This window comes from Anolis sagrei, chromosome 5 (assembly GCF_037176765.1).
Source record: "Anolis sagrei isolate rAnoSag1 chromosome 5, rAnoSag1.mat, whole genome shotgun sequence".
In the NCBI taxonomy this organism is placed as follows: Eukaryota; Metazoa; Chordata; class Lepidosauria; order Squamata; family Dactyloidae; genus Anolis; species Anolis sagrei.
The window spans coordinates 154,341,937-154,367,235 of NC_090025.1; the positions used below are offsets into that span (position 1 = coordinate 154,341,937).

The window sequence follows — 25,299 nt, forward strand, 5'->3', positions numbered from 1 at the left end:
ACACAAGTTTTGTTTAGGTCTGAATTGCATGGTTGAATCTTTCCAAATGTGCAAACAGGAACAAGAATGGATAGTTCTCTCACAATGCAGTTTTGGGTGTGGGGGAAGACCCAAATTGGAGACATGGCAGAAGATAACAAGAGAAATCCTTACATTTGGTCTCTCAAAGTTCCAAGCCCGATCTAGCCCCAACCTCCAATAATTGCTCTTTATGTTTTTCAGAAGATTGACGCTATTAGGATTAACATATCTTGCATGTAGCAAAACAAGCAGTCTGGCTCTGATTATGTTTTGGTGGGGTGCAAGGGAAATGGAGAGCATCCAAAGGTTCATCTACTACATCTTAAAATACAGTTTAACACCACTTTAACTGTCATAGCTCAATACTGTAGAATCCTGAGAGTTGTGGTTTTACAAGTTCTTTACCCTTTTCTCCAAAGAGTGCTGGTGCCTCAATAAACTACAGCTGCTGAACTCTATAGCGTTGGGCTAAAGTGCTGTCAAACTGCATTAATTATATAGTATAGATATACCCGAGGAGAGCCCAGAAGTGAAAAGGAGACATGTATCAAGTCAAAAAATGACGGTTATTAGTGGAGAAATACACAATGTTTAGACTTGTACAAAGAATATGAACATGGTTAAGTATTACATTGTTAAAAGTATCACAAATTTTGAAATAATTATACTGCTTGATACGACTTATACATATTTATTAACGGACTAGTCAGAAATTGGGCTTAAAATTTGTGTTTGTGATCCCTTTCTTCAGCAAAAAGAGTGCAAATTACTATATTCTTTTCTTTCATCAAGGCTAACATGAAATGTCTTTTCCCCCCAGGAATTAGATTTACATAAACCCAGTAGGTATGTATGTGTTTATTTTAAAGACATATTCATTCTTCTTTAAAAATTGTATTGATAGATAATAAGTGTGACAGATTCATTTCTCTAAGTACTTCACAAAATTAGTTATCTTTAGGTTAAGAGTGGGGAAGGTTTTCAGCCAATAGACCAAAGTCCTCAGAATAAATTTGACCCACTCAGTGATCAACACAATGCATTTTTTCTAAGAAAAAAGAGCATATTATATGTCAGATAAGATCTTGTACTTTTAGACCTTCAAACTTCCTTGTAATCTGAACATATTTTATGACAGAAGATGTGAAATTACAAAACACTGTACTTATTTGCTTTTTCCAGTATTACTGCCAATCACATATCTGCAATAATTTTTTTATTCATTTCCCGATCTAATCTTCATACACGAAGGTAATGCAAATTAAGCTTCATAGTCCAAATATTGTCTGAATGTATTTATTTATTTATTTTTAAAAAACAGAATCTTACAGGTGTTGTGTGCTTATAAGTAGACTTCCATCTGAAAGAAATAGAATTGTGAAAATGTGCAATGAGGGCTAATGCTACCTAACTACATAGCAGGAGCCACAGTGGCGTGGTTCTCAACCTGTGGATCCCCAGATGTTTTGGCTTTAAACTCCCAGAAATCCTAAAATCTGTTAAACTGGCTGGGAGTTCTGGCAGTTGTGGGCCAAAACATCTGGGGACCCACAGATTGAGAACCACTGGGTTAAACTCTTGTGCTGGCTGAACTACTGTTCTAAAGACCTGAAGGTTGGCAGTTTGAATATGTGAGACAGGGTGAGCTCCTGTATGTCAGCCCTAGCTTCCTATGCAGCAACATGACAGATCCCTCCGATAGGATAGTAACATATCCGGTCATCCCCTGGGTAATGTCATTGCAGACAGCTAATTCTCTCAAACCAGAAGCGACTTGCAGTATATTCTCTATTTGCTTCTGACATGACAAACAAAAACTACATAGCAGAATCAATGTACAACAGAACTAAAAAGAATAAAGACTAGCGCACTAGGGTCCCTAATACACAGCAGACCCACAATGCACATTGGATCTGACCCCCAAGCCAGGCAGAATCACCCCAAGTCCCCAATAGAAAACATCACCCAATGCCCTATCGATACTGGCAATCCATATCCCATATCCAAGACCCATGACAACCACCCCCATGAAATGGATTGGCTGACCTTTGGCCAGTCACTCTGTCAGGCTGGCCCTCTTCAGCAGCAGTGAATTACTGAACTTTCAGTGTCCTTTCTTGGAAATAACGGTGTGCATTGTTCTATTTCCTTTGCAGTCAATATAGCTCACCAGAACGCAGGCATAGTTCAGTGGTGGTGAGTTTGCCTGGATTTGAAATGTTCCCAGGAGACCTGTTGATATCAGACAGTGCAGCAAAATTCCTCTATCATCCAGCATCTCTACAAAGCTCAGGTTAGTAAGGGCAAAGTGCTGAAAAGGCTTTGAATTAAAAATAGCTAGGTGTTTATACATTTTACCAGCTTTTTTGTGCATTGCAGTCATCTATATAAATAAAAATGTAATGTTTGTTTGTGATACCATCAGAACTCAAAAACCACTGAGGCAATTGGCACCAAATTTGGACACAATACACCTAACAACCCAATGTATGTTCTCCACTCAAAACAAATAAATAATAATTAACTGGAAAGAACTTACCCCGCAAAAGGCTAAATGCCTATATAGAGCCTGTGTTAAAATAACCCTTCCCCCGCCCCTCGCTCCTGCGTGAGGGGAAAAACCCAACCGCTGAAAGAGAGAGGGGGGGGGAGAGAGAGAGGTGGCACAAGAGAGGGAAAGGGGAGGGAGAGAGAGAGTGTGTGAGAGAGAGAGAGATCCTTTCCTTCTTGCCTCGCTGCCTCTGATGGGCTGCTGGGAACTCACAGGGATTCTCTCTGTGTGTGTGTGTGCCCAGAAACCCCACCCATACTGAGTTATGGGAAGGCATTCTGGGGAATGAAGTCCAGTATTCAAAGAAGGGACAAAAAGGCACGCTCTCTGAGTTAGCAAAGGCTGTCCAGGAAGGCAGAATCAAAACACTCCCAAAAGATGGCCATCCATTTTTACTTTATACCAACCCTGGGCTATAATATATCGACAATAATAATAATATCTATATATATATATCTATCATAATAATATCTATCAATCTATAACAACATATATATCTATGGTATCTATATGTCTTTAACAATAATATCTACATTTCTATCATAATATCTATATGTCTGTAATAATGTCTATATGCCTATAATAATATCTACAGGTCTATAATAATATCCATATGTCTATAATTATAATATCTGTCTGTTAAAAATATCTGTACATTTATAACAATAATACCTATATGCCTATAATATCTATGTCTATAATAATAATATCTATATAAAGTATAATAATATGTATACATCTATAATAATAATAGCTATATAATATCTATAAAAATTACAATAAAAATAATATCTATATGTCTATAATAATATCTATAGGTCTGTAATAATATCCATACATCTGTTTCCTGTTTTTCCTCGTAAGATATTGAGCCCTATGCTCCTATTTTTTATCAGTTTTATACTAATTTATGCAATGCTTTTCATATGAAATTCATAAATAAATAACATCTATAATACTAATACCTATATACCTTTAATAATAATATTTCTATCTATAATAATAATATCTATATGCCTATAATAATATCTATATGTCTATAATGACAACAATACCTATATAATAACTTGGAACTGGGTTATATGGCAGTGTGGACTCAGGTAACCCAGGGCCCTTCCATGCATCCATATAACCCTTTGGCCTCAAGGAGACTGAAATGGGCTGGTATTAGGTTGACACTTTGCCACTTTCGTTGTGTATTGATAGCTTAGAAACCAGCTTTTCCTCTTTTCTTTCTTTCCCATTTCTCCACAATGGGCCACAGCAGTTTTATGTAAACTGCTTACAGTGCAGAGCTGGCCCTACCATTAGGAAGAATGAGGCAATCACCTCAGGTGGCAGTTCCATGGGGATAACATTGGCTGCCTCTCTTGAATCCTTTGGCCATATCTGTTGGAGTCCAGAGCTGCTGCTGCTATTGTTGTTGTTGTTGTTGTTACAAGATTACTACACAGCAAACAAGACCGCTATTTTGGCTGTTGTATTGGATCACATGTCGGACACTTCCCAAGTGTCTAGGACTGTGTAATGTATCAGCGAATAATGCATACAGATCCAAGTAGAGTGGCCTTTTGGAGCTGACAGATGGTAAATTTGTCAATACAATACAAAACATTATTATGGTCACTGACCAGCACGAAGTGGGGTAAATTTGTCAGTGCTGATTGTGTTCAAGTGCAGTGTACTGATCAACACTGGGACCACTTTTACTGGCTTGTGCCAGAGTCTTTGCAGTTCAATCTTTAAATCCTTGTACCATGTCAACTTTTCCAATTGTTTCTCTTCAATCCTGTTGTCACCTGGGATTGCAATATCAACAATCCATACTTTGTTTTTAATACACTCGTGAGGTCAGGAGTATTGTGCTCCAAAACTCTGTCAGTCTAAATTCAGAAGTCCAAGAGTAGTTTGACGTGTTCATTTTCTATAACTTTTTCTTATGCTTATATTTATTTATATCCTGCTTTTTCTCTCCATACTGGGACTCAAAGTGACTCACAACTAAAAGCATTTCAGTACAACTTAAAATATACAAATATTAAAACAGTATTAAACAACATTAATATTAAAACAATCCAAGCTAAAACCATAGAAGCATATAAAATCACATCACAAAAGCACAGCAGCCCTTGATGGTCTCAAACACCTTCATCTTTAAAAAGCCTGCCTGAATAAAAAGGTTTTAGCCTGCCATTGGAACGACATAGCTGCCGCCAGAGCTGATTGCCAATCTCTAAATTAAATCTAACAGACAGTCCAACATCCCTGTGAAACATGTCAGATGGAGAGTTATAACTTACCCGGCTTCCATTACAGGCTTTGGCCAGCTCTCCCAGAGCATAGTAATAACGTGCCAGGAGAGCAGGGGGAGGAGGGAGGAAATTGCTCCCCACCCCCCAACCCACTCTCCTTGTACTTCATTTCTACACGTCGGGAGAGCTGGCTGAAGACCAGATAAGTTTTCATTACTTTTCTAAGGGGTCTGGGGGCTTGGGAGGAGGGGAGAAGGGCCTCCAGACATTCTCCCGGGCTAGTCCCGAGAAAACATCTGGATACTAACCCCAGAAAGTGTGTGCTTTCTGGGGTGGGTGTGGACAGCCCCACAGGAAAATCCGCATTTTCAAAACACAGATTCTCCTGGGATAAAGGCCTATCTGGATTCGCCCCAACACAATTTTTGGTTCAAAGCTGATTATATATTGCACCTGGCTCACATATAAAACATGGTTTGAACCTGAGGATAAATCAACTTGAAGAAGTACATGGAAGGAACTTCCCTCTTGATGTGGGTGGCAGCAGGGAAAGGAACAGATGGTTATTAAAGATTTCTCTTACTTACCCTCGGCAGCAGCCCTCTTTCTTGCTAACCTCAACTTCTTCAGAAAGACTTCTTTATCTTTCAAAAAGTTGTTTTGAGTGCTTGGGGAGAAAGATTTTCTATAAAAGTGGGATACCATCATCTGGAAGTACTTAAGTCATCTTTTAGAAATTGTGTCTTCTTTTTCTTAATAATGTCCTTGTTTCTATTCCATGCATTAGAGTCCAAAAAGCCCAGGTGGCCATTTGCTAAAAGAGGAACTGTAAGTATTTCATATAATACATTTCATTTTATGTTCTCTTTTAACAGCTTCTGTTTCCTTATGATTTCCATATTGGTGGAAAACATATATCAACATGTCAGAGTGAATCAGGCTTATCTGCTTTCCCCTTCACTGTCTGTTTTGTTCTACACGTGTTTAGTAGCTGATTCTGTAAGCAGCTGTTTACATTGCCTGTCATATGCAAGCACACACAGCTACAGCTTTTGAAATGGGACCACCTAGGCTCAGGTCAAAGGGTACAATTTACTTAGCATTAATTTAATAGTGATGTAGTGGAGATTAGAGGGGCCACCGGTGAGGCAGTGGGTTAAACCACTGAGCTGCTGAACTGCTGACTGAAAGGTCGGCAGTTCAAATCCGGGGAGCGGGGTGAACTCTCACTGTTAACCGCAGCTTCTGCCAACCTAGTAATTAAAAAAATGCAAATGTGAGTAGATCAATGGGTACCATTCCGGCGGGAAGGTAACAGCACTCCATGCAGTCATGCCAGCCACATGACCTTGGAGGCATCTACGGACGACGCCACATCTTCGACTTATAAATAGAATTGAGCACCACCACCCCAGAGTTGGACATGACTAGACTTAATGTCAAGGGGAAACCTTAAACTTTACCTTTTAGTGGAGACCAGAGTTTTATTCCCTGTTCAACCATGGAAACTCACTGGGTGACTTTGGGCAAGTCGCACTCTCTTTGCCTCAAAGAATGACAAAGGCAAACAACTTCTGAACAAATCTTGCCAATACAACCTTGTGACAGATTCACTTTAAGGCAGAAATTACTTGATGGCACGTAGCAACCACAATGTCCCAACCCTTGGTCTGGTTTGAAATATGTGACTATAGATTTTACAAATTAACGTCTATGTTTTACTTTTAAACAGAGTAAATACAAACAAAAACAAATATCAGACTTGGAAAATTATCTTTCAACTCTCACTATCAAGATGTCGAAATGTGATGACTATGAATTTCACAGTGTCAAGGTATAGATATTATTGTACGCCTATATTGTACACCAAAAGATGTTTAAAAAATGTTAGTCCTTGTTTTTCTTCTTCTTCTTCTCTCTTGTGTGTGTATGTGTGCATGTCAGGAGCTACTTGAAAAACTGCAGGTCACTTCTGGTGTGAGAGAATTGGCCATCTGCAAGGATGCTGCCCAGGGGATGCCAAGATATTTTGATGTTTTACCATCCTTGTGGGACACCACCGCCATAGAGGTGGTGACAGGTAGAGGAAGATACGGGAAAGGGAAAATAAAACATCCATCTTGGCTCAAAATTTACAACAACAGATTGACAACCTCCAAAAATAGTAGGCATTATAGACAAAATCAAATTCGGCCCAAAATTTGCAGCAGAACATTGGCAATTCCAAAGATCAATGCTACTATCCGGCCCGAAATCAACAAAAATAGATTGGCGATTCCAAAACTCTCTCCTGACAAGATACAACTGAGGTGCCAGGACGGTGGCCCCTCCAGGCTAAAGGTGGTGCTGTTCAATGCCAGATCGGTAAACGGAAAAACTTCCATCATCCAAGATCTAATCCAAGAAGAACGAGCCGACCTGGCTTGTATAACAGAAACCTGGCTGGACGAGGGAGGAGGGGTTAATCTCTCCCAACTCTGTCCACCAGGCTATTCTGTTCAGCACCAACCAAGGCTTGGAGGGTGGGGAGGCAGAGTCGCAGTAGTCTATAAGGACTTTATTCCATTGATCAGGCGTCCCATCCCACAATCATCTTCCTTCGAGTGTGCCGGCTTTAGGATAGGTGACCGGGACAGGATAGGGATTCTGTTAGTGTACCGACCACCCCGCTGCACTACAGTCTCCTTACCTGAGCTAGCAGGAGTGGTCTCGGACATGGCGTTGAACTCCCAACGGCTTTTGGTCTTGGGAGATTTCAATATCCATACCGAGGCCCCTCTTTCTGGCGCGGCTCAGGACTTCATGGCTGCCATGGCAACCATAGGCCTGTCCCAGCTAATATCTGGTCCCACCCATAGTGCCGGACACACCTTAGATTTGGTCTTCACCCAGGGATGGGATGAGGGTGACGGGATGGAGGAGCCGACCATCGCTCCTTTGCCATGGACCGATCACCACCTGATCAGTTTTAGACTAACTGTGCCTTCTAACCTTCGCAGGGGTGGGGGACCCATTAGAATGGTCCTTCCCAGGAGACTTATGGATCCAAATGGTTTCCTGACGGCCCTTGGGGATTTTTCCACCTCCTTGGCTAGCGACACTGTTGACGCTCTGGTCTCTGGCTGGAATAGGGAGCTGACCAGGGCAATCGATACTATCGCTCCGGAACGCCCCCTCTCGAGTAACCGAGCTAAACCAGCCTCTTGGTTTACTGAGGAGCTGGCAGCAATGAAGCGAAAGAAGAGGAGGTTAGAGTGCGTGTGGCGCCTGAATCCCACCAATCCAGCCCAAACACATCTGAATGCCTTCCTAAGGTCCTACGGTGTGGCAATAGCGGCGGCTCAGAAAACATTCATCACAGCCAATATTGCATCCGCGAAGAATCGTCCAGCGGAGCTTTTCCGAGTTGTCAGAGGCCTGTTAAATCCGCCAAAAAGCGAGGCCTCGGATAACTCGGTGGCTCGCTGTGAAGCATTTGCTCGATCCTTCGCGGATAAAATTGAGCGGATTCGGTCAGGTTTTGACGTCACATTAACGGCAGTCTCTGGGGATGTAACGAGAGCATCTGCTTGTCCAGTTTTGTTGGATTCGTTTCAATTGGTTCAGCTTGAGGATGTGGACAGGATCCTTGGAGAGGTGCGACCCACCACATGCATCCTAGACCCCTGCCCTTCCTGGCTGATCAAGGAAGCCAGAGGGGGTTTGGCAGGGTGGGTGAAGGTGATGGTTAATACCTCCTTACAGGAAGGAAAATTTCCAGCGAGCTTAAAACAAGCTATTATAAAACCGCTGTTGAAGAAACCATCACTGGATCCCACCCAATTCGACAACTATCGGCCAGTTTCCAATCTCCCCTATTTGGGCAAAGTCATGGAACGTGTGGTGGCAACACAACTCCAGGGGTTTCTGGTAGACACTGATTATCTAGACCCGGCACAGTCGGGCTTCAGGCCGGGACATGGAACTGAGACAGCCTTGGTCGCCTTGGTAGATGATCTACGCAGGGAACTAGACAGGGGGAGTGTGTCCCTGTTAGTTCTGCTGGACCTCTCAGCGGCCTTCGATACCGTCGATCACGGTATCCTTCTGGGGCGCCTCATGGACATGGGGCTCGGAGGCACTGCTCTGCGGTGGCTTCGATCCTTCCTTGAGGGACGGACCCAGAAGGTGTCTTTGGGTGACACCTGTTCGGCTCCGCAACCGTTGTTGTGTGGAGTCCCACAGGGTTCAATTCTGTCCCCGATGTTATTTAACATCTACATGAAGCCGCTGGGAGAGATCATTCGGAGTTTCGGACTAAGATGTTATCTCTATGCAGATGATGTCCAAATCTGTCACTCCTTTCCACCTGTCACCAAGGAGGCTGTCCAGACCTTGAACCGGTGTTTAGCCGCTGTATCGGACTGGATGAGAGCTAACAAATTGAAATTGAATCCAGACAAGACAGAGGTCCTACTGGTCAGTCGCAAGGCCGAACAGGGTATAGGGTTACAGCCTGTGTTAGACGGGGTTACACTCCCCCTGAAGACGCAGGTTCGCAGCTTGGGAGTGATCCTGGACTCATCGCTGAGCCTGGAACCCCAGGTCTCAGCGGTGGCCAGGAGAGCTTTCACACAATTAAAACTTGTGCGCCAGCTGCGCCCGTACCTTGGGAAGTCTGATCTGGCCACGGTGGTCCACGCTCTTGTCACATCCCGGTTGGATTACTACAACGCACTCTACGTGGGGTTGCCTTTGAAGACTGCTCGGAAACTTCAACTAGTCCAGCGAGAAGCAGCCAGATTGCTCACCGGAGCGGCGTACAGGGAGCATACCACCCCCCTGTTGCGTCAGCTCCACTGGCTGCCGATCCAATTCCGAGCACAATTCAAAGTGCTGGTTTTGACCTACAAAACCCTATACGGTTCCGGCCCAGTGTATCTGTCCGAACGGATCTCCCTCTATGTCCCACCTCGAAGTTTAAGATCTTCTGGGGTGGCCCTGCTCTCGACCCCGCCACTCTCACAAGTGAGGTTGGCGGGGACGAGGAGCAGGGCCTTCTCGGTAGTGGCCCTTCACCTGTGGAACTCACTCCCCGGGGAGATTAGATCGGCATCCTCCCTCTTATCATTCAGGAAAAAACTGAAGACCTGGATGTGGGACCAAGCCTTCGGGCATTCTGGCAGCTAAAGGAAAAACCCGACGATGAGCAGGAATTGATGAAACGGAATGGACACTCAGAACTCCAAACACTGAGCATGAGATTGTTTATGTTTTGATATTGTATTGATGTTTTAACCTGTTAATTTGCTTAAATTGTTTTGTATGTTTTGTATAATGTGATATAGGCATCGAATTGTGCCTTCGCTTGTAAGCCGCCCTGAGTCCCCCCTCGGGGGTGAGAAGGGCGGGGTAGAAGTAATTGAAATAAATAAATAATAAATAAATTCTCTCATATCCTTGCATGGGGAGCTGGAGCTGACAGAGGGAGCTCAATCCGTTCTTCTCAGATTCAAACTACTGATGGTCAGCAGTCCTGCTGGCACAAGGATTTAACCCATTGCGCCACCAGGGGCTCCTCTTCTGATTTCCCCTAAACCAATTATGACCTTGCAAACATATTGGACACCAGTCCCAACAGCCTTTCCAATATTAAAGGATCATGGGAGATATAAAGCAGAATCCCCTTGAGGGCCATAGATTCTTCATACCAGAAAAATCCTTATATAAGATAAAATACTAATAATTCTATCATTATAGTGTATCAGATTTAACATAATAACAGTGAAAACACAAACAGAATTTTTCTTAGCCACTGTTGATTTGTGATTAAAGGCATACAACAATGTATGTGCAATTTTACAATGGTAATCAGTGCTTTCCATATCATGAGTGTGGTGAATTCACTTTCAATGTTATTCCAGACTTTTAAAGTGCAATCCTAGGCCCTTTTCACACAGCTTAATAAAATCCCACATTATCTGCTTTGAACTGGAATATTACTTACTTAGGTGATCCCTCATTGTCCGAGTAGGATTGTCTTCCAAGATTGGTGTACTGGCCACCGGTCCATAGGTGACTGTGGAGACCTATTCTTGATCTGCATGTTCTCCCACAGTGAGGGCATTGGTTTCCAGGTGGAAGGCGGTCCCGGTCGGGGTTGGCTTGACGTGCCTTCCTCTTGGCACATTTCTCTCTTTCGCCCTTCATTCGTGCCTCTTCAAATTCTACAGCACTGCTGGTCACAGCTGACTTCCAGCTGGAGCGAGCGCTCAAGGGCCAAAGCTTTCCAGTTCTCAGTGTCTATGCCAAAGTTTTTAAGGTTGGCTTTGAACCCATCTTTAAATTTCTTTTCCTGCCCACGAACATTCTGTTTTCTGTTCTTGAGTTCGGAGTAGAGCAACTGCTTTGGGAGACGGTGGTCAGGCATACGGACAACGTGGCTGGTCCAGCAGAGTTGATGGCGGAGGACCATCACTTCAGTGCTGGCGGTCTTTGCTTCTTCCAGCATGCTGACATTTGTCTGCTTGTCTTCCATAGAGATTTGCAGGATATCTTGGAGGCAATGCTGATGGAACCGTTCTAGGAATTGCATGTGACGTCTGTAGATAGTCCACATCTTGCAGGCGTATAGCAGGGTTGGGAAGACAATAGCTTTATAAACAAGCACCTTTGTATCCCTATGAACTGGAATATATGGCAGTGTGGACTCAGATAACCTAGTTCAAAGCAGATATTGTGGGATTTTCTGCCTTGATATTCTGGGTTATATGACTGTGAGGAAGACCCCTTAGAGGTTGAACACTATTTCATAAAATAGGTTCAGCACCTTGAATTGCTTCTTTAGAGTCTATAATAAAACAGAGTAGTAGGGAAGTCACCAGTCACCTTTGTGTAGTAGTATGCTGATAGAGCTATATATTTGTATTTTCAATTCATAGAGTAAGACTTGGCAAGAAATCATGGAGATGTATCAGCTTCAACCAGGAGCCACTGATGATCGGTTAGATGTAAAAAAGAAAGAAGCAGTATGGGAACTTTTCACAACTGAATGTACATATTTTCTTGATCATCTAATGGTTCTCAAAATGGTATGTTTGAATTGTAAAATTGTTTCTTCCCCTGTGAAGGTTGTGAGGAGTTGCCTATTCAATGAGAAGAAGGTAATGGTGTTGTGGTAAATTGTAATGTGCAGGTGATCATCTTTACAATTCCATAAACTAGAATAGGGCTGGACTGAACAGACTGGGATCTACTAGTACACAACTGGATATTTTATATCAATTTGACAAGAATAATTCCTGATTATTTGACAATAGAACAATCAGACTAGGCCTGCCCTCTATATTAAATGATTGAGTTATAGAAAGCTGGGACAGAGCTGGTAACCTTTTTTGAAGAAGGAAAAACTACATTAACTGAACATTTCTGTCTTTTTGCAAAGGTATTTATGGATACCTTGCAGAAGCTGCAAAGCAAGGCATTCCTCCTTGATGTAGATTCTGGACTTCTTTTTGCAAACCTGGAAGAGTTAAATCAGGTGACAAAAAATTAACTTTTAACTTTGAGGTTGACATAAACAATATGTATCTGCACAGTGACCTTTCAAGCTACTGACTGAATATTATTATGTAATTAAACTAAGAGTAATAATAGGAGCAACTCCATCTGGTTCCTGTTAATTTAAATAGTGCCTTGGATATGGGAAACATGGAAAGTTTTTCCTAAGCTCTTCTTACTGTGCCTTTTCAGCCAAAAAGGGACTATTGGAACAATCAGGAACCTGTTTAATGTATTGTCAAAGACTTTCATGGCTGGAAGCACTGGGTTGTTGTGAGTTTTCCCAGCTGTATGGCCATGCTCCAGAAGCATTCTTTCCTGACATTTTGCCTGCATCTATGGCAGGCATCCTCATAGGTTGTGAAGTCTATTGGAAACTAGAAAAATTGGGTTTATATATCTGTGGAATGTCCAGGGTGGGAGAAAGAACTCTTTTCTGTTTGAGGTAGGGGTGAATGTTTCCATTGGCCACCTTGATTAGCATTTAATGGCCTAGCAGTTTCAAGTTCTGGCTTCTTACTGCCTGAGGGGATCCTTTTTTGGGAGGTGATGATTTTAGAGTTTTTTAATACTGGTAGCCAGATTTTGTTCATTTTCAATGTTCCTCTCTGTTAAACTTGTCCATGTCCTTCTGGATTTCAATAGCATCTCTGTGTAGTTTGACATAGTAGTTGTTAGAGTGGTCAAGCATTTCTGTGTTCCCAAATAATATGCTGTGTCCAGGTTGGTTCATCAGGTGCTCTGCTATGGCTGACTTCTCTGGTTGAAGTAGTCTGCAGTGCCTTTCATTTTTCCTACACAGAGAAGCCAGTATTTAAAAAACTCTAAAATCATAACAGTAAATAAAAAACAACACTTGAAAACAGGGGAATTTCAGACAAGAAACAATCAGTGACAGCTAATCACCTCCCAACAAAGGATGCCCCCAGGCAGTAAGAAGCCAGACCTTGAAACTGCTAGGCCATTAAATGCTAATCAAGATGGCCAATTGAAACATTCACACCTTCCTCAAACAGACAGGAATTATTTCCCCCACCCTGGTCATTCCATAGATATATAAATCCCATTTTCCTAATTTCCAAAAGACCTCACAAACCTCTGAGTGTGGCTGCCATAGATGCAGGCAAAACGTCAGGAGAGAATGCCTCTGTAACATGGCCATACAGCCCAGAAAACTCACAGCAATCCAGGAATCTGCTTATTGATATAAATTATGTAGAATTAGGTCTTTGGGATTTTTGTCTGAAAGAAGCAATAGTTCTGTTTTAGCAAAGTTAATCAGGATTCCTATCTTCCTTGGCCATGAAAAACCACTGGGTGACTTTGAGCGATTCACACGCTCTTCACCTAAAAAAATGTCATAATAGTTAATAGGTTGCCATAGTTAGACGAAACTTGAAAGTTAATAGCAACCATCATAGAGCTGCATCTGCAACACACTGGTGATTAATGAAAATTGAATACTATCCTTGAGGCAACTGATACTCCCCATTGTTGCCCTCATTGTCTTGTGCAACATTGTGTACTAGTCTATAAAATTATCTCAACAATATTTAATTATCCTAAATAATCATCACTCTCTCAACTTAGGTGAGCCTGAACTTTGTGACCAGTTTCTTTACTGCTATAAAGGAGCACCTCAACAAACTAACACCATCCGTAGATTTCATTGCCATTCTCAGCAAGGTAGTGTTATTTTATTTATTAGATATATTTATTGTAATATATATGCCCTGCTATATATTCAAGGATCAGGGGGAAACTTAGAATAAAATGAACCTGGATTTAAAACAGGAAGAGTAATTTCAAAGATAAAGACCTATTGAATCATTTAATGCTTAAAACAGGACAGTTTAAGGCAATCCATACTAAGGTTGGTGGTTTGAATCCAGGGAGCAGAGTGAGCTCCCACTTTTAGCCTCAGCTTCTGCCAACCTAGCTAAGGTGAAAGGGTATAGTTTACTTAGCATTAATTTAATAGTGATGTAGTGGAGACTAGAGGAGCCCCTGGTGATGCAGTGGGTTAAACCGCTGAGCTGCTGAGCTGCTGACTGAAAGGTCAGCAGTTCAAATCCAGGGAGCGGGGTGAACTCCCACTGTTAGCCCCAGCTTCTGCCAACCTAGCAGTTCGAAAACATGCAAATGTGAGTAGATCAATAGGTACCCTTCAGCGGGAAGGTAATGGCGCTCCATGCAGTCATGCTGGCCACATGACCTTGCAGGCGTCTATGGACAACGCCGGCTATTCAGCTTAGAAATGGAGGTGAGCACCACCTCCCAGAGTCGGACACAACTAGAGTTAATGTCAAACGGAAACCTTTACCTTATACTATGTGCAAACCAGTAATGTGCACATTTTATTCCCATTTCAATCATACCCCCAAAGGTTTTGAAATTTTATTTATTTATTTATTTACAGTATTTATATACCGCTTTTCTCACCCCTAGGGGGACTCAAAGCGGTTTTGCTTGGCTAATTATTAACATTTATTAAACTTACTTGGCTCTTCACTAAATATGCCTTACTGTTTACTAATTTACAAAATACAGGGAAGTAAGCGTATCTTTCGGGAAAGTTGATTGACAGGCTCAAGAGTAAACTGGAAATTAAATTCAGAAGAATATCGATGAGGGGTGGGAGTGGGGGTGAGATGCAATGGAGCCATTTTTGTCTAGTTTAGTTAGAAAGTTCCCCCTTTCTTCCTGGACAACTTTCTAAGGGGTTTAGGACTGCACATAAAATTCAATGGGGTGAGAAACTCAGACTTTGCAGAAGGTTAATGAGACATATTTTTGTTTTGCAGTCTTTCCAAGGCAACCTGTGCCAGAGCCATCAAGTATACTGCCTAAATTACACCTCTGCTATCTTTTACTTGGAAAAACTGAAGAAAAGAGAAGACTTTGGGATATATTTAAAAGTAAACCTAGATTTTTGTTATTGGGCTTATTCAGTCTTTATAATCAAGCTGCCCCCAGTGATGCTGTGGGATAAACTGCTGAGCTGCTGAACTTGCTGACTAAAAGGTCGGCAGTTCATATCCGGGGAGCGGGATGAGCTCTGCTGTTAGGCCCAGCTTCTGTCAACCTAGCAGTTCGAAAACATCAAAATGTGAGTTGATCAATAGGTACTGCTCTGCCAGGAAGGTAACAGCACTCCATGCAGTCATGCTAGCCACATGACTTTGGAGGTGTCTACGGACGCCAGCTCTTCAGCTTAGAAATGGAGATGAGCACCGACCTCCAGAGTCGGACACAACTGGAAAACCTTTACCTTTAACTATAATCAAGGTTAAAGACCCGTCAAACTACAACCTCCATGATTAAAATGGTGTCAAACCACATTCATTTTACGGTGTAGATACACCCTGTGAGAAATCCTCCTCCCTCCCACGCCCACCAAAGGATCTTAAGATTCTGGTAGACTCATATACTATACTCTCCGACTGTTCCAATTTAGCAGGGACAGTCCCAATTAAATCTTTCTCAGTTCTCCTCCTCCCCTCCTTTTACTTCAATTTACTTCTCTCCCCCTTTTACTTCACTTTTACTCTGTTTACTTCCATTGCTATACACTGAGTTTGAAATATAAAGGTTGCTGACACTCAGCAAGAGATGGAGAGTAGAGGTCAAAATCTTGTCCTTCCCAGTAGGCCAGTGGTTCTCAACCTGTGGCTCCCCAGATGTTTTGGTCTTCAACTCCCAGAAATCCTAACAGCTGATAAACTGGCTGCAATTTCTGGGAGTTGTAGGCCAAAATACCTGGGGACCCACATGTTGGGAACCACTGCAGTAGGCTTAGGAATCACCAAACTGCTGTAGGCTCTCCAAGCCTGCCTGACCTGCCTCATTAATAACACTTACCATCTTGATCACACTCCAATGTTACTTGGCATCACGTATCCCAATTTTCATCTATGAAAAATTGGAGGTTATGGTATGAAAAAGATGTTATTCAGATAATTATAACCTCCAATTATAATCTGGATCTCAGCTTTCAGATATTGTCTGGATTTAAGATCATTGTCATGTCAGCTGAAACATTCTGGGAATTGTAGTACTTCCTCCCAAATCCTGGTTCTGAGATGGCCTTCCTCTGTCTTCAACAGTGGTGTGAACAGAACAAGCACTGCAAACGGCTCCATCTCTCAGAATTGCTAGTTGCACCTTTACACAAATTAACCCGTTATCCCCTCCTCTTGAAGAACATCTGGAAAAACTCTGAGACAGCAGAGAAAGCAATAATTGATTCCCTGAAGGAAAGAGTGGAAAAATCTATACGTGAGTAGTACAAGATCTTCCTCTCTTCCTCTCTCCTTTGAGAGCTCTTCCATATTTCTTAGTATGGAGATTAGTGTTGGAGTTCAGCCTGTGATTGTGTCTAGTGATCATGGTACTCTGGATAATGGGAGTGACAATGAGATTCATGTGTCTAATGATGAGCTTGCTCTAGATGCAGAGAATGACAATGTGGTTCATGTTCAAAGTGACTCTTCTTATGGGAATGTTCCTGAAGGGTTTGGGGATGATGGTCTGTTCCCTGGGCCTGAATTGCTACCAAAGGATTCCCAAGGCCTTGAGCCTGAGAAAGGATTGGCGCCTGGTCCAGCTGCAGAAATTAATGAGCCAGTGAACAGTGTTTTAGTCAGCAAAGAAAAACAAACCAGGCTCTCAGACACTCTGCTAGATTGCAGCAGAGACTGATAGGCGAATCAAGGCTGAGAAAAAATCCATTCTTGGTGCTTGGGATATACAGAAGATTAGAGGGATAAAAGTGCCAAGTACAGAATCTGTAGCCAGACGAAGCAATATTGGTATTAGGTCAAGATCTCATCTCAGGTTCCTGGATGCCTTGCCTTCTTATTTCATGTTGAAGTGCTTGCTTGATTTATGCTCAAGTACTTTGGGGTTTGCCTTGGAAGTTCCTGTATTTGTTTTCATGGACTCTTATGGGCTGATTTCCTGGATTATCTGTTCCTATCTACATTTTCTACCTATTTGGATTTACCTTTTATAGTAGATTGCTTTTTACTGCTACTGCTTTTAATTATCATCAATAAACTGCCTGCATTTTACTCAGCTGTGTGGTGTTTGAAGTCAGAGGGTTTCTTGCCCTGGAGTGCAACAAGTAGGCTATAGTATAAAAAATGCCAAAATTGTTGACCCTGGAACATAAAGCAAATGCTTTCACTACTCGTGCATGTATATGCACAAAATAAATTTATATGAGTTGTTATCCATTTTGGTTTGAAGTAAGCAATTATAACAATTGGGTAATTCATGTTAATCGTGATTCATGGATATACATGGAATGTCACCTTGGGCTGGATTTTGGCGTAAGAGTGGCAGCTTAATCAGATGTGTATTTCTGTTGCTTTGTTTTATTTTATTATGGTTTTTAATCTTTAATCATTCCTTTTGCTTCTACTCTTTCTCTCTTTTACACGCTTGGCTGGCTGGCCAATTTATCTACACAATAGAAAGTTTATATAAATGTTTTTTAAACATTAGTATTTATCAGTATGAGAAACACTGAGCTATTCTTATGGAGGCTGCAAATTTAATGCTCATAATAATTAAATGTTCATAATCTAATACTTTGTAGAAACTTTATTGTCCATAATCCAACCTTGTAATTCTATGAGGTCTCTTTCAGGAGATTTAGAAGGGAAAGTGAAATGGTTGGACAGCTTCCAGAAATTTAAGCAGCTTCAGGAAATTATAATTTGGCCTTCACTTTGGGATCAAGACAAACGATTTTTTGTTCCTGAGGTAAGTTCTGTATTAATATTGTATATAGCTCCTTGGAAGGAACTTCTTGAATATCCCTTCGTGAAGAGATGGGGAACATGTGGCCGTCATACTTTTTCATACATTTTGCACTCTAGCCTGATCCTCATGAATACTTTTCTAAAATAAGCTGGACATTTTGATGAAGAGTTATTTTGAGACTGTTTCTCTTGATTTGATTTGATTTGATTTGCACTCTAGAGTAGATCATTAGTTCTCCAATGACCAAAAGATCTCCATGTCAGATAAATGGGGTAAATGTAATTTCCAGAATTCTCCCCATTTCACGCAATAGACAATCTCAAGACAAATTTTAAAAAGTGATCATGAATTAGTGGTGACAAGGAATAAGAAGAACACTTTATTTAATATTGTATATATCTTCATTGTTAGTGCTTATAGCATATTGTAAGGTGAACTTCAGTACTGAAGAGTTTGTTGCATACTATTCAATTCAATGGCAATTAGAACTGTGGTTTGTTGATTTTAAATTGGAATGGGTCTTTTGTTTTTTGTAAAGTGTTGTTTTTTATGTTAACTGATAGTGTCATTGTTTAATATGTTGATGTAATTTTACCTGTATTTTTATGTGGTTATGCCACTTGTATGTGCTTCTGTAAGCCGCCCCGAGTTCTCTTTGGGAGATGTTGGTGGGATATAAATGAAGTTGTTGTTGTTGCACGAGATATTATTGTAAGAGTGTCTCAAAAGATGATAGGGGGAAGCCCTAACTAACATAGATTGACTGAGGGCCTTTCCAGACAGACCCTATATCCCAGGATCTGATCCCAGGTTTTCTGTTTTAAACTGGATTATATGAGTCCGCACTGCCAGATAATCTGGGATAAACAGAAAACATGGGATTAGGGCCAATCTGGAAGGGCTCCAAATAAACGAGTTATTAATGATGACTAAACGCATTTGTAAATCCTATTTATTTATTTATTTATTTTAAATAATCTTTATTGAGTACTTCCATTATATAAAATTGTATAAAATCATGAAAAACATAAAAGAAAAGAAAACGAGCGCAAAAAGAGAAAATCCTATTTATAAATCCTATTTATTCAATGAGTCTACTTTAGTGGGAGTGGAGTTGAATTGTATGCAAGCCATGAGACTTGCCTGATGCGGAAGAACCATAAGAACCATCCTACTAGTTCTCAGTTGTGGATGGTTGCAGCATGTAATTATATTTATTCTTTGTAAAGATAACTTTCCAGTCCTCACCTATATGTAAACATTTTAAGTTAAATGTCTGTTCGTGGAACTTTTATAGTTCTTTTTCCCTCTCAAAAGGGTCTCAAGAACATGCTAAAGGACAATCCCAATGAAAACATCTTGTCGCCAATGAAGAGATCCCTTGTTCATGAGGGCAGATTAACTCTTTCAGGTAAACACTTTTTGACCTTTTGCACAAGGGAATGGTTTATTTAAAAATAATATTCATGCCATAAAACTTTTCTCAAAGAGATGCAGGGGTTGATGCTGCTGAATTTGTTGTCCTGTCCTTAAACTAAAGCAAGGGTAATCTCATCCTTCTGTAACATATGGAGGGCAGAAAAATTTTGGTTGATTTCAAAGTAGGAGTGAACTGAGATATTGGAGAATCACACCATAAGTAATATGTGTGGGAAACACTCACAAATCAGCAGATAATCTTGTATCAGTTGATGCTACTATTCCCTGACCCATCCAACCTTCTTTTAGGAAGCTTTCTGATTCCCCAAGTCTCTCTTTTTTTTTCAAGTGGTGGCCTTATCACCAAGAAAGGTTGATAATCTTGAACTTATTTGTGCCTAGAGGTGACTTATTCCCTAACCCTAACCCAACTCAGATATCCTTTTAGCATTCAAGGATGGTAGTGAAGAGCCAAGGACAAGCATACTAGCTTTGTTGTATCATGATAATTTTTTATAAGAGAAGCCTTTTGAATTTATGGAAACTCCCATGTTGTTTGTTGTCAAAGTGACTTCAACTTATGATAACTCTATGAAGGAGAGACTTCCAAGAGACCCCATCATCCACTACGCTGTTCAAGTCTTAAATCTCAGGGTCATTCCTTAATTTAGGAATCTTGTCTTCTAAGAAGAATTCAAGAATTATTTGCACTAGGTCCCTTTATGGATCCTTTTGGCAGTCCAAATTTGCTCTAGCACGGCATTTCAAAAAAGGTGATTTCCCTCTGACATCTTAAATTTATAAATAAATAAATAAATCTAGTAGTAGTAGTAATTCAAAAGCATTAAGCAAGGTGGCTGTCACTATTTTTCTATAGAGTAGTGGTTCTCAACCTGTGGGTCCCCAGATGTTTTGGCCCTCAACTTCCAGAAATCCTTTGTTGTTGTTTATTCATTCAGTTGCTTCTGACTCTTCATGACCTCATGGGCCAGCCCACACCAGAGCTCCCTGTTGGTCATCACCACCCCCAGGTCCTTAAAAGTCAAGCAAGTCCCTTCAAGGATACCATCCACCCATCTTGCCCTCTTCCTTTTTTCCTTCCATTTTCCCCAGCATCATTGTCTTCTCTAAGCTTTCCTTTCTTCTCATGATGTGGCCAAAGTACTTCATCTTTGCCTCTAATATCCTTTCTTCCAATGAGCAGTTGGGCTTTATTTCCTGAAGTATGGACTGGTTGGATCTTCTCGCGGTCCAAGGCACTCTCAGAATTTTCCTCCAGCACCACAGTTCAAAAGCATCTATCTTCCTTCGCTCAGCCTTCCTTATGGTCCAGGTCTCACATTCATAGGTTACTACAGGGAATACTATGCTTTAACTATGGGGATCTTTGTTGCCATTGTGATGTCTCTACTCTTCACTATTTTATCGAGATTGGTCATTGCTCTCCTCCCAAGAAGTAAATGTCTTCTGATTTCCTGGCTGCAGTCTGCGTATGCAGTAATATTTGCACCTAGAAATACAAAGTCTGTCACTTCATGTTTTCTCCCTCTATTTGCCAGTTATCAATCAGTCTTCTTGCCAGAAATCCTAACATCTGGTAAACTGGCTGGAATTTCTGGGACTTGTAGGCCAAAACACCTGGGGACCCACAGGTTGAGAAAACTACTATAGAGCATCTTTCCAAAAGAGCCTTTCATCTGGGACTTTTTTCCAACAAGAGTCTTTCATTCAATATGCATGGGGATTAATCAACTCTGCAGCGTTGGAACAGATCAGTAGAAGAAACATATTTTTGAAGGAGCAACCCCAAATTCTGTTTCATTCAACAAATATTCTAGAATTCTGAAAGAAGAAAATACATTTTGAATCTTTTCAATTAATGTTCCATATTGCTTCCGTCTGATATATCTAAAAGAAGGACGTAATGCTGAAGGGCTGGGTTGGGAGTCTTTTTTTCCCCTTTTTTTTGTAATTTACTCATTACAGTTAAGCTTTTTTGGAATTTTTCCTCAGAACATATGAGGCTTACTGATGTCTACTTGTTTCTATTTGATGATCTGCTATTGATTACGAAACCTAATCGGCAGAAAAAGGTAAAAAAGAAAAGAAAAGAACATAGCAGTAATTGTATTTCTGAAAAACACTGTTAAAGAGGGTGGAGGATGAATTGTACATTACTGATTGTTACTGTGTGTGCCTTCAAGTTGTTTAAGACTTAGGGCGACCTTAAGTCTAAAGTTTGGACAGCAGGAGGGCAAATGACCTTGGAGTCGCATCTGGGCCTTAGTTTGGGGATCACTGCTCTAGAGAGTGATCACTGAACTACAAACAAGGACTCCAGGGCTGAGGAAAAGAACATGCATGTTAACAGAAAAGTTCATGGCCTGAGTCCTTTTGGACTTGCTAAATTTGTAGTTTTTAGTATATTTCATGCTCAGTGTGCAAAAGGGAAAAATTTAGAGGATACTTAAAGGTCAGTAAGGTCCAGTTTTGCAATAAAAATACACATCCTCTTTTGCAATAAAAAAGATATCCTGCCACATAACTGCTCCTATGATACAAGTAAGGTTTTTAGAAGAGCTGTGTTTACAATTATGTGACTCACTATGTGCTTATGCAAGGCTTGGCTCTAGTTTTTATATATTTGCTTAACCCATTGTTATTATTTACACCGTGCACTCTTTAGAAAAGAGAACTGGTTTGCAAATCTTTAAAATAGCAAGATTTTTGAGAAACACAGCTTCATTTCCCAGCCTTTAGCTCTTAATTTTACAGTCCACAAAACAAAACAAAAATTCTGAGATCTTATCTCATATCTCATGAGGACTCCAAGATCTTTCTCACACATATTGCTCAATGGATAAGAAGTTAAACATGAGCCAACAATGTCACGTGGGAGCAAAAAAAACAAAAAAAACCAATGTGATTTTGGCCTGCATAAATAGGAATATAGTCTCTAGATACAGAGAAGTCATGCTACCCCTCTATTCTGCCTTGATCCAACCACATCTGGAATACTGTGTCCAATTTTGGGCACTACAATCGAAGGGAGATGTTGACAAGCTGGAATGTGTCCAGAGGAGGGCAACTAAAATGATCAAAAGTCTAGCAAACAAGCCCTATGAGGAGCAGCTTAAAGAGCTGGGCATGTTTAGCCTGCAGAAGAGAAGACTGAAAGGAGACATAATGGCCATATGTGAGGGAAGTCATAGGGAGGAGGGAGCAAGCTTGTTTTCTGCTGCCCTGGAGACTAGCATAAGGAACAATGGCTTCAAACTTCAGGAATGGAGATTCCACTTGACCATTAGGAAGAACTTCCTGATGATGAGTGCTGTTCAGCAGTGGAACTCTCTACCCTAGAGTGTGGTGGAGGCTCCTTCTTTGGAGGCTTTTAAACAGAGGTGGGATGGCCATCTGTCGGGAGTGTTTTGAGTGCGATTTTCCTGCTTCTTGGTAGGGGGTCGGACTGGATGGCCCACGAGGTCTCTCCCAACTCTATGATTCCATGATCCGTGGTGCATCGGTAACTAATGGTGCTCTCCAGAGGATCTCCATGGCAGAAAATCAAATAAGGAATACTCACCTGGTCTCATGTTCTGTCTCATGGCAGTTGTTTATATTTTCCAAGATCATTGCTTCTATTTTGACAATACAGTGAAAAAAACACAACCAAGTGGTTGATTTGCTTTTAGAGAACTCTAGATATTGTAATTCCATACCTATAAATGCTATCAAATCTAGGTCATCAATATATCACACCAATCTAATAATTAATTTAATAACAGTAATAACAGTTTGAATTATTGAGCTAGCCCAAGAAGAATTTGAATGAGTGCCAGTTTTGATGGAAGTGCATATATTTTGCTAGCTCCAGTTTACATCAGATACTGTATTCATGAAATATCACAATTACATTCAATATTAACAAACAAGTAGGAGATATGGACTCAATTAAGTGTTGTGTGTGTGTTTTTTTTTTCTTCCAGAAATCTGGAGGTTCTGATTTGAGTGTAATCCCTGCCTGCCCTTTCTTTTCTTTGGAGTTGCAGTCTTTGCTTGAAGAAGGCAATTCTTATCTGGTGCTTGATCAGCCAATTCCATTAGATAGACTGATTGTAAGAAATATTGATTCATTCCACATAACAGGTATTTCAAAATAAGTGTTACTTATATGCAGCTTAAATAACACCTTTTCGGATATTGTATTAAGCAAACAGTGAAAGTCTGCAGGATTAAACATTTTGTGTACCTTCACTTACCTTGTCAATATAATAAATAGCAAAAGCTGCCAGATTCATAATAAGAAGAAAAATAAAACCCCAGTTAAAGTAATACTTAGGGCTCCCTGGTGGTGCAGCAAGTTAAGCCGCTGAGCTGCTGAACTTGCTGACAGTTGGCAGTTCGAATCCGGGGAGAAGAATGAAATCAAAATCAAATCATTTCTTTTGGTCATAGACCAGCACAGGAAATAAAAGTCAAAGTTTCATACGAACTTGGTACATTTAGTACATTTAAAATATAAATATAAATACTGAAGCACAATAGGGGGCGAGGGAGGGGAAACAGGGCAAAAGCATACAATCCAGAGGTCTATCAGCAAATTATAGAATTAAGGAAGATGGTTACTGGATAAACAGTTAACTTTTGGGACCAGTCATCCCCTGACAGATTTTGTATGCCCCTGCACAAAACTTTGCAACATTGTAGGTTGTAGCTGAATTAGTATCTACAAGTAGCAGGGAGGTATAAAATTGTCCTGAATGGCCTAGGTGTGTATAAATCAGAGGTAAGATAAGCCTGGCACGGATATCCAGTAGAACAGGCACTGGAGGAGCACATGTTCTATTGTTTCTATATGACCTGAATCACAGGGGCAGAGTCTCTCTGGGAAAGGGATCTTGCAATAGCGGCCTTCGAGTACAGCTGATGAATAGGAACCGCTAAATTTGTTAAATATGACATAGGAGAGGCAAGATATCTGCTGTCTTCATTGATAAGGGAGATTGGAATGGCCAGATGGCCAGATCTAGTTGGTGCTCTGCATCTGTGACACGTTGTTTAATAAGTGCTTTGGCTTGATTGTAATGCATAGTGAGTAGTACACCTGGAGAAAATCCCAATGAGGAGATTTTGGATGCTACTGCCTACTTCCATGTGGATTGGAAGTCATCCTCCATGGTTAGTAGGGCAAGACCAAGGGGTGCATGGGATATTATGAGACAGAGGTTGAGTATGGCCACTAACACCCTGGCCTCCACCTTCATAAAGCCCGTCTCCAGTCACAGGGAGGCATTAGAGATGTATTTAGGTACCTGCAAGACCGATCTCAGAAACTTTGACTGAACCAGCTCTAATGGGGCAAAACTGGGGAAGGGGCCCAGCTGAGCCCCATACAAGAGTTGGGTTAATTACTTAGCTTCAAACAGTTTGAGCGCTGCCGGTGTAAAGTGGCCCCCTCTTGACCTAAGATATTTAAGAATGGCAATTGAGCTCCTCTGCATGATGTTGGCTACTTGATCTCCATGGACTCTTCTCCTACCATTAGATTGAAGGACTACGCCTAGATATTTGAAGCATGTGACTTGTTCCATTTTATGACCATCTGTGCTCCAAGGGTAACTAGACAGGAGAGGAGTGAGCTCCCACTGATAAGACCTAGTTTCTGCCAACCTAGCACTTTGAAAACATGCAAATGTAAGTAGATCAATAGATACCATTTCTGCAGAAAGGTAAAAGGTGCTCCATGCA

At 41.1% G+C, this 25,299-nt stretch overlaps 1 protein-coding gene across 1 annotated transcript in view; it reads left to right on the top strand.

Moving 5' to 3' along the window:
* PLEKHG7 (pleckstrin homology and RhoGEF domain containing G7) overlaps nt 1-25,299 on the top strand; it is a 32,481-nt gene that overhangs the window by 4,333 nt on the left and 2,849 nt on the right. The window contains exons 3-15 of the mRNA XM_060777328.2: nt 842-867; nt 2,178-2,314; nt 5,612-5,652; nt 6,557-6,658; nt 11,745-11,894; nt 12,248-12,343; nt 13,954-14,049; nt 15,168-15,281; nt 16,470-16,641; nt 18,017-18,132; nt 19,450-19,543; nt 21,565-21,644; nt 23,538-23,697. Coding sequence (XP_060633311.2) covers nt 842-867; nt 2,178-2,314; nt 5,612-5,652; nt 6,557-6,658; nt 11,745-11,894; nt 12,248-12,343; nt 13,954-14,049; nt 15,168-15,281; nt 16,470-16,641; nt 18,017-18,132; nt 19,450-19,543; nt 21,565-21,644; nt 23,538-23,697 — 1,384 coding nt within the window. The remainder of the gene's footprint in view (nt 1-841; nt 868-2,177; nt 2,315-5,611; nt 5,653-6,556; nt 6,659-11,744; nt 11,895-12,247; nt 12,344-13,953; nt 14,050-15,167; nt 15,282-16,469; nt 16,642-18,016; nt 18,133-19,449; nt 19,544-21,564; nt 21,645-23,537; nt 23,698-25,299) is intronic.